Below are 12903 nucleotides of genomic sequence, written 5' to 3'. Positions count from 1 at the left end.
CACACATTCTATTAAGAACTATGAAAATCACACCTTGAAAAAAATAAAAAGAAAAGAACTAAATGATTTCAACACCAAGATGAGTCTGAAGTTAGAATGATATGACCAAGATGTCAAATGATCAATTATGAATTCTCTTTGAACAAATAGAAAATGAAACTGATAAAATTTCTAAGTGAGACTGAAGAAAAGGAGACGACAGACACAAAGAATGAAATAAGAACTATTGCTACAGGTCTTGAAGCCACTGAAAAGTTAAAGGAATTCAACAAACATATTAACTCATAAGCTCATAGTTTAAACTTGTATAAACTCATTAATTCATAAATTAAGTCTCATGTGTTTGACAAACTAGAAAAAAGATGGACCGATTCCCCAAAAACCACAAATTTCTAAAACTCAAACACAATAAAATAGGTAGCAATATTAAAAGCATTAGATAAATTGCATTCTTAAGAAAAACATCCTGAAAAAAGACACCTCTAGGTCCAGGTGGCTCCATGATAATTTTACCAAACATCCTAAGAATTACATCAACTTATAGGAAGAGAAGAGGAGAAGCGATAATTTCCTCACTCATTTGATGAGAACAGTGTTAGCTTGGTACCCAAACTGGAGTAACTTACACATACTTTGTTACAAAAACCTTCAACAAAAATTAGCAAATGGAATCTAGCAATATAGTAAAAGAATTATACACTGAGACTAAGCCGGAAGCACTTAAGGCTGCTTTGACATTTGAAATAAGCAGAACTGCATCAATAAACCAAAGAAGAAAAATCATACATCAATTGACACTGAAAAAGAATATGGCAAAAGCTTTCAGAAAGCTAAGGATGTGGAGAATTTCCTCAATTTGATAAAGAGAATGTGCAAAGACATACAGCTAAAATCACACTTAAGAATGCAGCCTACATAAATGACACAAGTGAATAGACTCAAACACAGCCAGACACACAATACACACTCATTTTACTCGCACAAATGACAACAGGCAAGACTGGACTAGACCGGTGGATTGTTTCAGTATCCTGGTTTCTACATTGTAAGATACCAGCATTAGACAAGGTAGGATGAAGGGTAGATCCATGGAATTGTGTAATATATAATTACCTTAATGAAAAAATACTCAGTTAAAAACCTCACAAGGGGCTGGGGATGTAGCTTAGCAGGACAGCGCTTACCTGGTGTGCACAAGGTCTTGGGTTTGATCCCCAGTACAGCAATAACAACAACAACAACAAACCCCCATAGGCTTAGGGCTTAAAAAAATATGTGGGAGTTTAGTTTTACTCTATCTCTTGCACTGAAGAAAAAGCAGTAAAGAGTCAAGCCATTTATTTTATCACTAATACCTGCATGGAGGACTTTCTTTCTCTGAGTCTTTTGACTTGAAAGGTCCCATGGTATTTTTGACATATTTGGGGGCGAGGTTTGTGTTGATTCAACATCACATTGAGGTTTGGCACATTTTTCTGGGGTTGAAACCATAGAAGAGATTTCCTTTTGATGCCTATTTTGATTTGGATAAAAAGTAAGCGGGGGGGGGAAGGGGAGGGGAGAGATAAAAGAAAATTTCCATCAGGAAGAGAGAGTTAAAGTAACATTCACATTAAACATTGCAAACTTAAAGAAACAAGTCTTCTATTTGGGCTAATATAAGAATAGTCAGAAGTGTGAGTGGGAATCAGACATGAGGCTTCTATCTCAGGTCTGTTCCTTTTGTTTTTTCCCAGATGTGTGACCTTAATTGAAGTCACTCAATCCCCCCTAACTGCTTCACTTTCCTCATCTATCCTTGAGGAAAGAAACTTCACCTGTGCACCAACCGTGTGGGTGTGAAGTGATGATTCATAGGTGAGAGAACCAGTTATAAACACAAAAGATTACAGAAACTCATGTTTCTAACCTAAGAGTCAACTAGCAACTCTGATAAAAGCCAGAGAAAGGAAGCTCCTGCCTTGGGCCTCCCAGACAAGCAAGAGATCCCTGCAAAGCATGCTGGGGAAGACATAGGCCAGGAGGGGTCAGGAAATCTCGAATATTTGTGTTGATATTGCTGTCTTTGAAGCTCTGAACACAGCAACCACAGACAGGAATATTTTCAGGACAATCTCCTACTCCATCACTGTGAAGCGTGCTCTCCCTCCTCCTCCAGCCCCTCTAACCCAGGCCCACCAAAGCCATCCGTCCATGAGCACCCTCACTGTGGTCCATAACCCATATGTGACCATGTGACCCAATCCACATGGTGCCTTCTGTGGCACAAGAGTCAAGCATAAGCTCACTTATGCGATCCCTAACCCCGGTGCAGGATTTCTTCTCAATAAATGTTTGGAAAAGGATTTGGGGGCTGTTAAATATTTTCCTCTCTTGAGAAACTAGGAAAAGGCAGTTTGGTGTTGACCATAGCTGAGGGGCAGAATTAACTTTTCCTAAGCTTGTTAGGTTGTTGAGTCATGATATGCATAGATTGGCCACAGGCCCTAGAGTCCCGAGGCTGGAGTGACTTGCTTTAGGAATGGGGAAATATGTGGAAGGCTGCATGTCTCTTGGCTGTGTGGGGAAACTCCTAAGGCAAGATAACATCTGCTGAGAACAATGCAAAAAAATGCAGGAATCCCGGTATGAAGGACCTAATCCCCATTTTGTTCCCTTTGTGCTGATTAACTTGTTCCTCATTTTTTTTTTACTGCCTCATCCTTATTTTTCTAGGAAAAGCACATACCCCTCCACTGCACTTCTTGCTAATAACCGTGGAGTTTATTGAGTTTGTCCACTAAAGGCAGGCTCTTCCTGGTCCCCTTTATACCCTGAATATTGTCTCTGTCTCTCTTTATTCCCTGTCATCCACCCCTATAGATATCCGAGGCTCTGATCAGCCCAGGCATTAGATTAAGAGGAAGCACTGAGCATGCACAGTACCCTGCAAAGAGGTACAGTGCTCTACTCTTCCCTTGATGTTAATGAAGCCAGAGCACTCAGGTGCCAAGTGCATCCTATAACCCAGCTCCTGGCCCTCTCCCTACCATCATCCCATGTTCTATGTAGAAGAGGGAGCTGGGCTCAGCAGGATTAGGTAACTCATCTGAACACCTAACAGGTGGAATATTAGAATGTTTCTCTGCTTCCTCCATCTTTCAAAAAAGAACAAGAGACTATCTACTTCTCAAATAGTGGACCAATTCAACTGACCAATTCAACTTCTAAGAAACAGCTGGCCACTTTTCCTGAGATTTTAAGTTTGATTAAATAAGAAAATGATAATTGATTTACTAGCTAAAAGTGTAGAGAAGATAATTTACATTTAAGTGCAGCTCATTTATTTGATTCTTTTTTTTTACTTGTTCAAATTTGCTGAGTCCAGAAAATTTATCTGTATAAATGTTTCCCAGATATTTAAAAATTAATGCTGTGAGTGGGTCTGGCAGTGTGCACCTGTAATCCCAGTACTAAGGAGGCTGAGGCAGGAGGATCACCAGCCGGGTTCCAGGCCAGCCTAGGCTACACAGTGAGCTCAAGGCCAATGTGAACTACATAGATAGACCTTCTCTCTCAAATAAATAAATAAAAAGCTGACAATCATTTTATGTGAGCATTTTACTGAAGGAAACCTCCCATGGTATTTCAGAAAGGAGGAGCATCCAGTAGACCAAGCGAGGGTCTAAGAGAACCCTGGCCTGGGTCACAAGCATTGGCACACTTACTTGCTGTCACCTTCCTTCTCTCCGTTGTACCACCAGTCCATGATCACACACTCATAATAAAGGTTTTTCACCTTGTCCAGATCATTGTACCCCTGCTCCATTTCCTGAAGCAAAAGTGTTAGATCTCCATTCTGCTGAAATGAAAAGTGAATACATTATGGGGAAAAAATGAGAACCAAGATCTGTCATGTAAAGGTACAAGATCTCAATGATGAGTGTAACTGTACTGTATTCCTAAAAAGTACCAATAAACTCAATGAAGAAAAGTGAATACATTATGAGGCTGAATGAAAGAGTACAAATTTCAAACACATCTGAAAGAAAACCAAATATATTGGGGAAAAAATCTCAAGAATTTTCATGGGACTCATTCCATTTCTAGCCAAATTAATGAACATACAAAGCACACACAATAAGCTGCACACATATAAAGTTTAGCACTAGGGAAGCTTAGAAATTCACACTTATGATTCATACTTAGGAATAAGGTAACAAAAACATCTATACCCCCCAAGAAGTTCCTTGTACCCCACTGTAAATCATCTTCCTTACTACAATCTCTTTTCCTAATCTCCAAGTACTAAGCATTCTGTCACTACAAATTAGTTCCAAATTTTCTGGAATTTTATATAAATGGAATCATATAGTAAATACTTTTTCTTGTATGACTTCCTTCACTCATATGATTATTTTGAGATTCACCCATTGTAATGTGAATTAACAGTTCATTTTGTTGCTGAGCAGTATTCTGTTGTTTACCACATATTCATATCTATTTACCCATTCACATCTTGATGGATAGTTATTTCCAAGCTTGGGGTATTGTAGGTAAAGCTATGAATATTTATGTCCAAGCTTTTGTTTGAACATCTGCTTCTATTTCTCTTGGGTAAGCTAGGGTGGGATGCTTAGACCATATAAATGGAGCTTTCATAGAAACTACCATACTACAAGGTCCTGAGTTCAATCCGCAGTACCAAAAAAAAAAAAACAAAAGAAACTACCAAACTGTTTGCCAGAATGGTCTCACACTTTATATCTCCCTGGTCATGTATGAGAGTTCCAGGGCCTCCACATCTTGCACTCATTTGGACATTTTATTTTAGCCATGACAGGACCTGCGTTAACACTATCTAATCATCATTTGATGTGTATTTCCCTAATGCCTAATGACAATAATGATTTAGAGCATCTTTTAATGTTCTTATTTGCCATGCATATATCTTTTTTGGCAGTGTCTGCTTAAATCTTTTGTCCTTATTTTGAGTTTTTCTCATTATTAAGACTTGAGAAATCTTTATATATTCTGGATACAAGTATTTCATTAAGTATAACACAATTTTCTCCCAGTCCACAGCTTTTCTGTTCATAATCATAGAATTTTTTTTTCTGGTATCAGGGATCAAACTCAGGACCTTGCACTTGCAAGGTAGGCACAGTGCCACTGAGCTAAATCTCTGGCCTCACAACATTATCTTTTAAGAGGAAAAAGATTTTAACTTTAATTAATTCCAATTTAACAACTTATTTTCCTTTGGATTATACTTTTGATGCGCTGTCTTTAAAAATCTTTGTCTGACAAAAGACATTCTCCTCTAGAAGGAGAAAAACACAGGCTTTACATTTAGGTACATGAACCATCTTAAGTTAATTTTTGAATATAGTATGAAGTATAAACAAAATGATTTATTTGATTACAAATATCCAGTTGTTCCAACACTGTATGTTGGGAGGAATGGACTAAAAATTCTCAAGTAAATTGTTTTTGTGGGCTGGGGATCTAACTCAGTGGTTCTACCTCCTGCCTTGCAAGCACAATGTCCCAAGTTCGATCCCTGGTACCAAAAACAAACCAAAACAAATAAATAAAATTTAAAAATTGCTTTTGTTGAAAATTTGTTATCCTGCATGTCAATCTATTTCTGATTTTTCTAATTTTATTTTGTTGATCAATGTGTCTTTTCACTAATACCACACCTTCTTGACTACTGTTGCTTTAAGATAAGTCTTAAAATCAGGTAGTTTTAGTATCCCAACTTTGTTCTTTTCTAAAGTCTTTTTGGTGACTCTAAATCCTTTGCATTTCTATAGAGTCAGTCTGTCAATTTTTATTTTTAAAAAGCCACCTGGGATTTTAATGGGGATTGTATTTGAGTCGACAGATCAATTAGGAGACAGCAAACAACTTAAACTATCAGGGTTTCTGCTCATGCACAAAATATATGTCTCAGCAGTGCTTCGTAGTGTTCTGTATACAGGCCTTTCATATATTTTGACAGATGTGTCCTTACATGATTCATGTTTTTTTATTATATCGTCAATGATTTTATTAAATATTTCAATTATTCTATGCTAATATGTAGAAACAAAATTCATTTTTAATATTTTCCTTTGTAACTCAATCTTGATAAATTCAATGATTAGTTATTTCCATTACTTCTTTGTGCATTCCATTGGATTTCTACATGAGTGGTCATGTTGAATAAATATAAAGACAGTTTCATTTCATCTTTCCAGTTTTGATGCCTTTTCTCCTTTTTTTTTTTTTTTTTTGCTGTAATTAGAACTTCCAATTATGATGTTGAACAGGAAAGGGGAGGACAGACATTCTTGTAATTTTCCTGATATTAGGAGGAAGAATTCAATCTTTTACCATTAAAGTATGGTGTTAAGCTACAGGTTTTTTGCATAGTTGTTAACTCAGATTAATCCCATTCAATTCATACCTTGCTGAGGCTTTTATTAGAAATGTATGTTGTTTTTTTTAAAAAAATTCATTAATTCATTGTACAAGTTAATGGATTTGTGAGAAATTTTCAAGTATGCATGTATCCTACATTGTTTGAATCCACTCTCCTTATCCCTTCTCTCTTGCCCTCCTCCCTTGTCCTCTTCTCCTTTCCCATTCATCCTTCTACTTCCTGGTCATTCCCCTGCTCTTTTGTAGTTTCTGCCCAAGAGAGAAGACATACAATACTTGTCTTTCTGTGTCTGGGTTTGTTACTTAACGCAGTGACCTCCAGTCCCATCCATTTTCCTGCAAATGATATGATTTCATTCTTTATGGTGAATACTGTATTGTGTATATGCCATATTTTCTTTTCTGTTCATCTATTGATGGGTATCTAGGCTGATTCCACAGCTTAGCAACTGTGAATACTGCCACAGTAAACATGAGTGTGCAGGTACCTCTTTTGTGTGCTGATTTCATTTCCTTCGGTTATATACCCAGCAGTGGTATAGCTGGATCATGTGTTCCAGTTCTATTTCTAGCTTGTTGAGGAAACTTTATACTATTCTGCATAGTGGATGTGCTTTTCTAAAAAGTTTTCTCTGCGTCCACTGAAATGATTGCAAATTTTAAAAAATAAGTATGTTAATATGGTGAGGTACCATGTTGATTTTCAAAAGCCTTGTGTTTCTGGGATAAATAAATCTAACTTGGTTGTGATATATCAGATTTTTTAAAAGTACTGTTAACTTTGATTTATTAAATTTTGTTTGGAATGTTTACACCGACATGCATGAGGGTTATTAACCAACAAATTTCCTTCATAATGTCTTTGTGAGGTGTTGGTATCAGGTTAATGTTAGCCTCAAAGAATGAGTTGCACAGAATTTCTTTAATTTCTTTAACAGATATAGGATTACTTTGGTTTTATGTAAACACAAATGGTCTTTCTTTGAAATACATACCTAAGAAACCAGGTATTTATTGAGTTATATAGTAATTAATTTTTTTGTTGTTTTTAAAGAAACTGTCAACTTTTCCAGCAAGTGTTACTGATCCAGTTTCTCTTCTTTGTCTCTTGTCAGCACTGTGTTGTCACAATTTTAAATCTCAGCCTTCCTGAAGGCATGTAGTGACACCCTGTAGCAGTTTAATTTGCACTCCTCCAAGCCTAACGACATTAAACCTTTCTTCATAGCTTATTTGCCATATGCAAATCCTCTGTAGCTCAGCTACCACCTCTGACTATGTCCGTGAAAAGCCTGCATGTGTTTTGCCTATTTCTGATTGGATGCTTTGCTTTTTCCAATTGAGTTCTAAGAGCCTTTCATACATTCTAGATCCTAGAACTTTGTATGACATGACATATTGCAGATACTTCCTTCCATTCTGTAGCTCGTCTTTTCATTCTCTTAACAAAGTCTCTCACAGAGAAAAAGCTTTTAATTTTGATGAGGTCCAATACATTATGCCATTTATGAAGACTGCTTTCAGGATCAAGACCAAAACTTCTTCACCTAGCCTTAGGGCCTCACAATTTTTCCCCACATTTCTTTCCAGAAGTTTTATAGCTTTACGTTTTACATTTAAATCTGTGATCTATCCTGAGTTACTATTTACATAAGGGGAGAGGTTTATATTGAAGTTTGCTACTTTGCATATGGATGTCTAATCACCCTGACCATGTGTTGAAATAGCTTTCTTCACCCACTGAAATTGCTTTTGATCCTTTGTCATTATCAGGTAGGTGTGCTGTATGGTTATATTTCTATAACTTGTTCTAAGGGTCTCTGTGTCTACTCCTTCAAGCCACAATGTCTTAATAAGCTCAAATATATGAGCCCTTAGGTCCAGTTCAGTGTTTTTCCCTCTCATTACATGTCTGCACTTTCCTGCTTCTTTTTTATTCATGGTAATGTTTGATTGAATACCTGACACTGTCATTATTACTTTTGGGGATGGTGGATAGTTTTGTTTTCCCATAATTATTTGGGGGTTTTTCTGGATGCCATTTAGTTACTTAGAAAAGGTGTGATCCTTTCAGACCTTGTGCTTAAACTTTGTCAGATAGAATCAAAGCAGTGATTGTTTCTCCCACTACTCTGCCTAGTGCTCAAACGGTTGTGAGGTTTCCAGCCTAGTTGAAGCAGTCACTATTCCCAGGCTCGAGTGACTCCAGAGACCTGCTCTTTCTGATCCTTTTGGATAATTTGGTCTCCAGACCCAAGCAGTGCGCCCACTGCAGACACTGACATTCCCTGGCCTGATCTGGGTTTAAAGTCACCCTTCAGGATGTACAATGAGTGAAAAGACCCACTCCTCTCTTGAAGGGCATTCTTTTTTATTTCTACAAATCCATAGAGTTATAAATTTTATAAGTCCATAGTCATAATATTAGACTTTGGGTTTAATTTACCACTCATGCTTAAAAATTTAGAATATTCCATTTCATTAGGATAAACATAATATCAGTATCTTTAAATTTTAAGCCTTTTAAGGCCAGGGATTTAGCTCAGTGGTGCCACCACCTGCCTCACAAGCACAAGGTCACGAGTTTGATCCCCAGTACCAAAAAACAAATTTAAGCCTTTTAAATTTAATTGTGAAAGAAACAATGGTTTTGGAAAATTTCAAACAGTGTGGTTGAAAATGAAAGCATGTTGATGTGTTTCTGATCTCCATAGCATTCCTTTTATATAATGTTAATAGTTACTGTATACCTAGATGGGCATTCTTTTCTTTTTAGTACCAGGGATGGAACTCAGGACCTTGCACTTTCAAGAAGGCACAGTACCACTGAGCTAAATCCTCAGCCTCCAGGCATTCTTAAAATACATATCCTTGGGCCAAGATTGAAGGATTGGAGAATAGAATTTTATTGATTTTCCCCCATTAGCTATTATAATGAACTGCTTTAATGGATAGTCACATTTCTATAGTCTGATAAATCAAAGGACAATTACAGTATTTAACATGGAGCTTTTTACAAGTTTCCCAGAAATGTCTATATACAGCAGCAGTTAAAAAACTTCAGATATGGAACCCTGGAATCCTTGCATATTCCTAACGTTTGACAAAATATTGATAACTATTAAATCTGAGTGATGGTTATGCTGGGGTCCATATACTTTTGAGTTTGTTTGAAACTTTTTAAAATGAAAATAATATATATTGAGATTCCTGGGCCACTATCCTACAGCTTTATTTAGTCTCCTAAGTGAGACCTTGGAGTCCACTTTTTAAAATGAAAATAACATATATTGAGATTCCTGGGCCACTATCCTACAGCTTTATTTAGTCTCCTAAGTGAGACCTTGGAGTCCACTCTTTCACATGTGTCCTAGCTCAGGGTGATCCTTGGACCACCACATTTGAGGAACACTCATTGCTCCTTTGCTCAACTGGGTTTTCTTTGGTTGCAGTTTTCCCAGCTTAAGGTACTGCCTACCCGCGACCTCCACCTGTAATGTGTGAATGAACAAATGAACACTTGCTTAGCCCACTGAGCTCTTACCTGAACAGCCTCTTGAGGAATGGGGTCCTTGCAACCAAAATTGTAAGACTGGAACTTCCCGCCAGTCACAGAAGCAAGCTCTCTCAGAAAGTCATTGGCAACCTCATCATTGTAATTGAAGGAGATGGTATAAACAGGGATTTTCTGAAAAGCTTTGACTTGGTCTATCACCATTTCAGGTAGCTGAAATGACAAGGAGATGGAAAAAGAGAAAAATAATAAAACATGAAAACCCTTAGTATTTGCCACACACACTGAAATTCTTAAATAGTAATTCCTTATACAGTGGTGAGCAGCTTTTTAAATGTGTTGATTCACTGTAATAAACAAACCCTGCCAGACAGTGAGAGTCCAAAGGCCAATATGCTATGGCCCTCCGAGAATTCACATTTAGTGGGAAAAAATAAGCTAGGAGAAGGATTTGCATAACCAAATTGCTCAGTGCCCCTAAGCTTACCATCCAAACACTGTTAAAGTACTGGGGTCAGTCCTTGGACAGAACATCCTGGACATCGGGATTCTATATAGTGGAGTCCCTGGATTGTCAACTAGACTACAGTCATCTTGCTGATAGAGTGAAGGAAGAGCTATTTATTAAAAAATCCTCCAATGTGTTCGATATGCATTTTAGGCTAATCTCCCAGTTAATCTTCACAACCACCTCATGAGGTTGTTTTGGAAGGATTGTTACTGGCCTAACATCCATTCTTTTCTCCTTCTTTTACTATTAAAGTTTTGGTTTTCTTTACATGGCTCAGTTAATGTGCCTACACACACACACACACACACACACACACACACACACAGCAACAAAACACATAAACATATTCAAAATTTGCCTTCTGAGAGATTTACTAGCTAGAGCTGATCATGTGACCTGGTAATGGCCAATGAGAAGTAAGCAGAAGTTCCTAATGAAGGGTCCCGTTCTTCTAATAAGAAGACTAAAGACTTGCAAAAAGGAAGGAAGCCTAATGTCCTTCTCCTCCCTCCCTGGAAAATGGTCACCATCTTCCAGGAGAGCAGCCTTGTGGTGACCGGGAAGATGGAAGTCACATGTGAAGATGGTGGAGCGGGAAGATAAAGAGAAGCCTGTTTTCTTGGAGATGTTCTTGAGCAATTGAAAAACCCAGACTACCTACAACTGGACACCCATAGAAACAGACCCTTCAATTTTCCACCAGCATTTGTGTGTGCTTCTGCCTTTACTTCAGTAATGTGTACTTCTAATTGATATAGTAGGTAGAGACTCTATTTAAACATGGGAAAACTGAGACTCACCCCACATTAAGTTTCCCAAGGTCACATAGCTCTTAAGTGGTAGAATTGGAATCCAGACTTCATTTTTTGATGCTAGAAGCAATGCTAGATGATTTGTTCCCTGGTGTGCACTAAAGACCATCTCTTGGTAAGAATTAATTCTCAGAAAACATTACTTGACTTTTAGAAAAGCACCTTCCTCCCCACCACCAGAGTTCAGCTGGGAGAAAATGTCTTCAATTGTCCTGGTCCCTCTTTGAAGACCCATCTGGCTGAAGCAACTACTCAGCTCCTGGGTGGGGAGTTCTTACTTCTACCCTGCTTTCTGTCCTTTGACCTTTAACTTTTCCACATGTATTTTTGCACAGAGCCCTGGGAAGACAGGATGATGAAGGAGGAGGGACTTGGGACTCACCATTGGCTGGCCTTGGATGCATCACGCATTCCCTGGGGAGGCCACTAGGTGAATGTTCCCCTGGGAGCATCCCTGGACTCGTCTCAGCCATCACTTACACAGCTTCAGTCTCTCTGTCTGGCTGTAGCTCAAGTCAGTGTTTCCCCACCAGCTCCTCTCCCTGCCCATCAGCCAGTTTCCTAACCCAGCACCAACCCAACCTAGCTGAAAGGCTGACCCCATTGCCTCTTGCCAACTGCAAGGGCAGAGCAGAGACTTCTGCTGCTGCCTCCCCTCGTTCAACTCAGCTTCCCTTGCTGAGTATACATATGAGGCACAAGAGCTGTGCCTTTGTTGCCTCCTTGTGTTCTCTCTGCAGTCCTTGGGGGTGATGCTGTTAAGAGTCTCATTTCTTACCAAGGACTCCTGGCCACTGCTGTCCAACCCTTGATCTTCACTAGACTAAATACAGAACTAGATTCTGTTAATTTGAGAGACACAGTATGAGCCAGGAACAACTCCTGTGTATAGCTGAAATATTTGGGAAAAGAAACAAGAGAACATTGATTAGGACCAACTGTGCAGGTGCCAGGAAGCATGGGCAGCATTCCCACCTCATATATTCCGTGATTTTATAGCATGTATCTGTTTGCTTGCTGCCCACATTCCCAAGATAAGAGCGGCACAGGGCCCATAAAAGGTGCTCAATAAATATCTGTGGAATGCCTTCCTGAGAATATCAACTCATTTACCCCTCAGGGCAACCCTCTGCGGTGGGAGGACAATCTCTAAGTCACAGATTAGAAGACTTGCAAGTCATCCAGGTGGCATGAGCACATGAGAACCTGCCAAGTGTGTCTTCCGTCCCACCTGCACCCAGCCCGAGGCAGAGCTGCCACAGAGGGACATTACAGTTCCCCTTGTGGAACTGGTTGGAGAGCTGGGAGAGGGTGTCAGTGCCCCTGGATTGCAGAGCCAGCTCCATCTTTCTGTCCTCTGAGGGTTCCTCTAGCTGGTTCACATCCTCAGAGATGTGAAGAGGGGACTCAGGCTGAGGCCAGCCTCTCACCACACAGCCTGACTGGTCCTGACTCTCCAAACTCTTGCTCCAGGAGGGCTCTCAGCTGAGCAGTAGGGACCCCAGGCCCTGTCCAGATCCTGTATAAAAGCAATGCAGAGTACCCCTTGGGTGCTCCCCACAGAGGCTGCCAGCCCTCTGCAGTCCCTAAGCTAAGGCTACACAGCACAAGTGTACAGCCAGAGCCTCCGCCACCATGGATGCAACACCCAGTCCTTG

General features: G+C 39.2%; 1 protein-coding gene across 2 annotated transcripts in view; it reads right to left on the bottom strand.

Moving 5' to 3' along the window:
• The window catches only part of Vwa3b (von Willebrand factor A domain containing 3B), a 201657-nt gene that overhangs the window by 64476 nt on the left and 124278 nt on the right, over nucleotides 1–12903 (bottom strand). Inside the window, exons 14-16 of one of the 2 annotated variants that reach the window (XR_004516439.1) lie at nucleotides 9953–10135; nucleotides 3708–3838; nucleotides 1356–1513 (exon numbers count right to left, since the gene is read on the bottom strand). Coding sequence is in view for 1 of the 2 variants with exons in the window: in XM_033761713.1 (XP_033617604.1) it covers nucleotides 1356–1513; nucleotides 3708–3841; nucleotides 9953–10135 (475 nt within the window). In the remaining variant the exon portion in view is untranslated. Of the gene's footprint in view, nucleotides 1–1355; nucleotides 1514–3707; nucleotides 3842–9952; nucleotides 10136–12903 lie in introns of both variants that reach the window. The other variant, XM_033761713.1, reaches the window with a different exon arrangement.

The sequence above is a fragment of the Fukomys damarensis genome, unplaced genomic scaffold, assembly GCF_012274545.1.
Source record: "Fukomys damarensis isolate Sample0158 unplaced genomic scaffold, DMR_v1.0_HiC HiC_scaffold_9, whole genome shotgun sequence".
Taxonomy (NCBI): Eukaryota; Metazoa; Chordata; class Mammalia; order Rodentia; family Bathyergidae; genus Fukomys; species Fukomys damarensis.
Note: the sequence above shows the minus strand (reverse complement) of the source record. Positions and strands in the feature narration are given on the sequence as shown.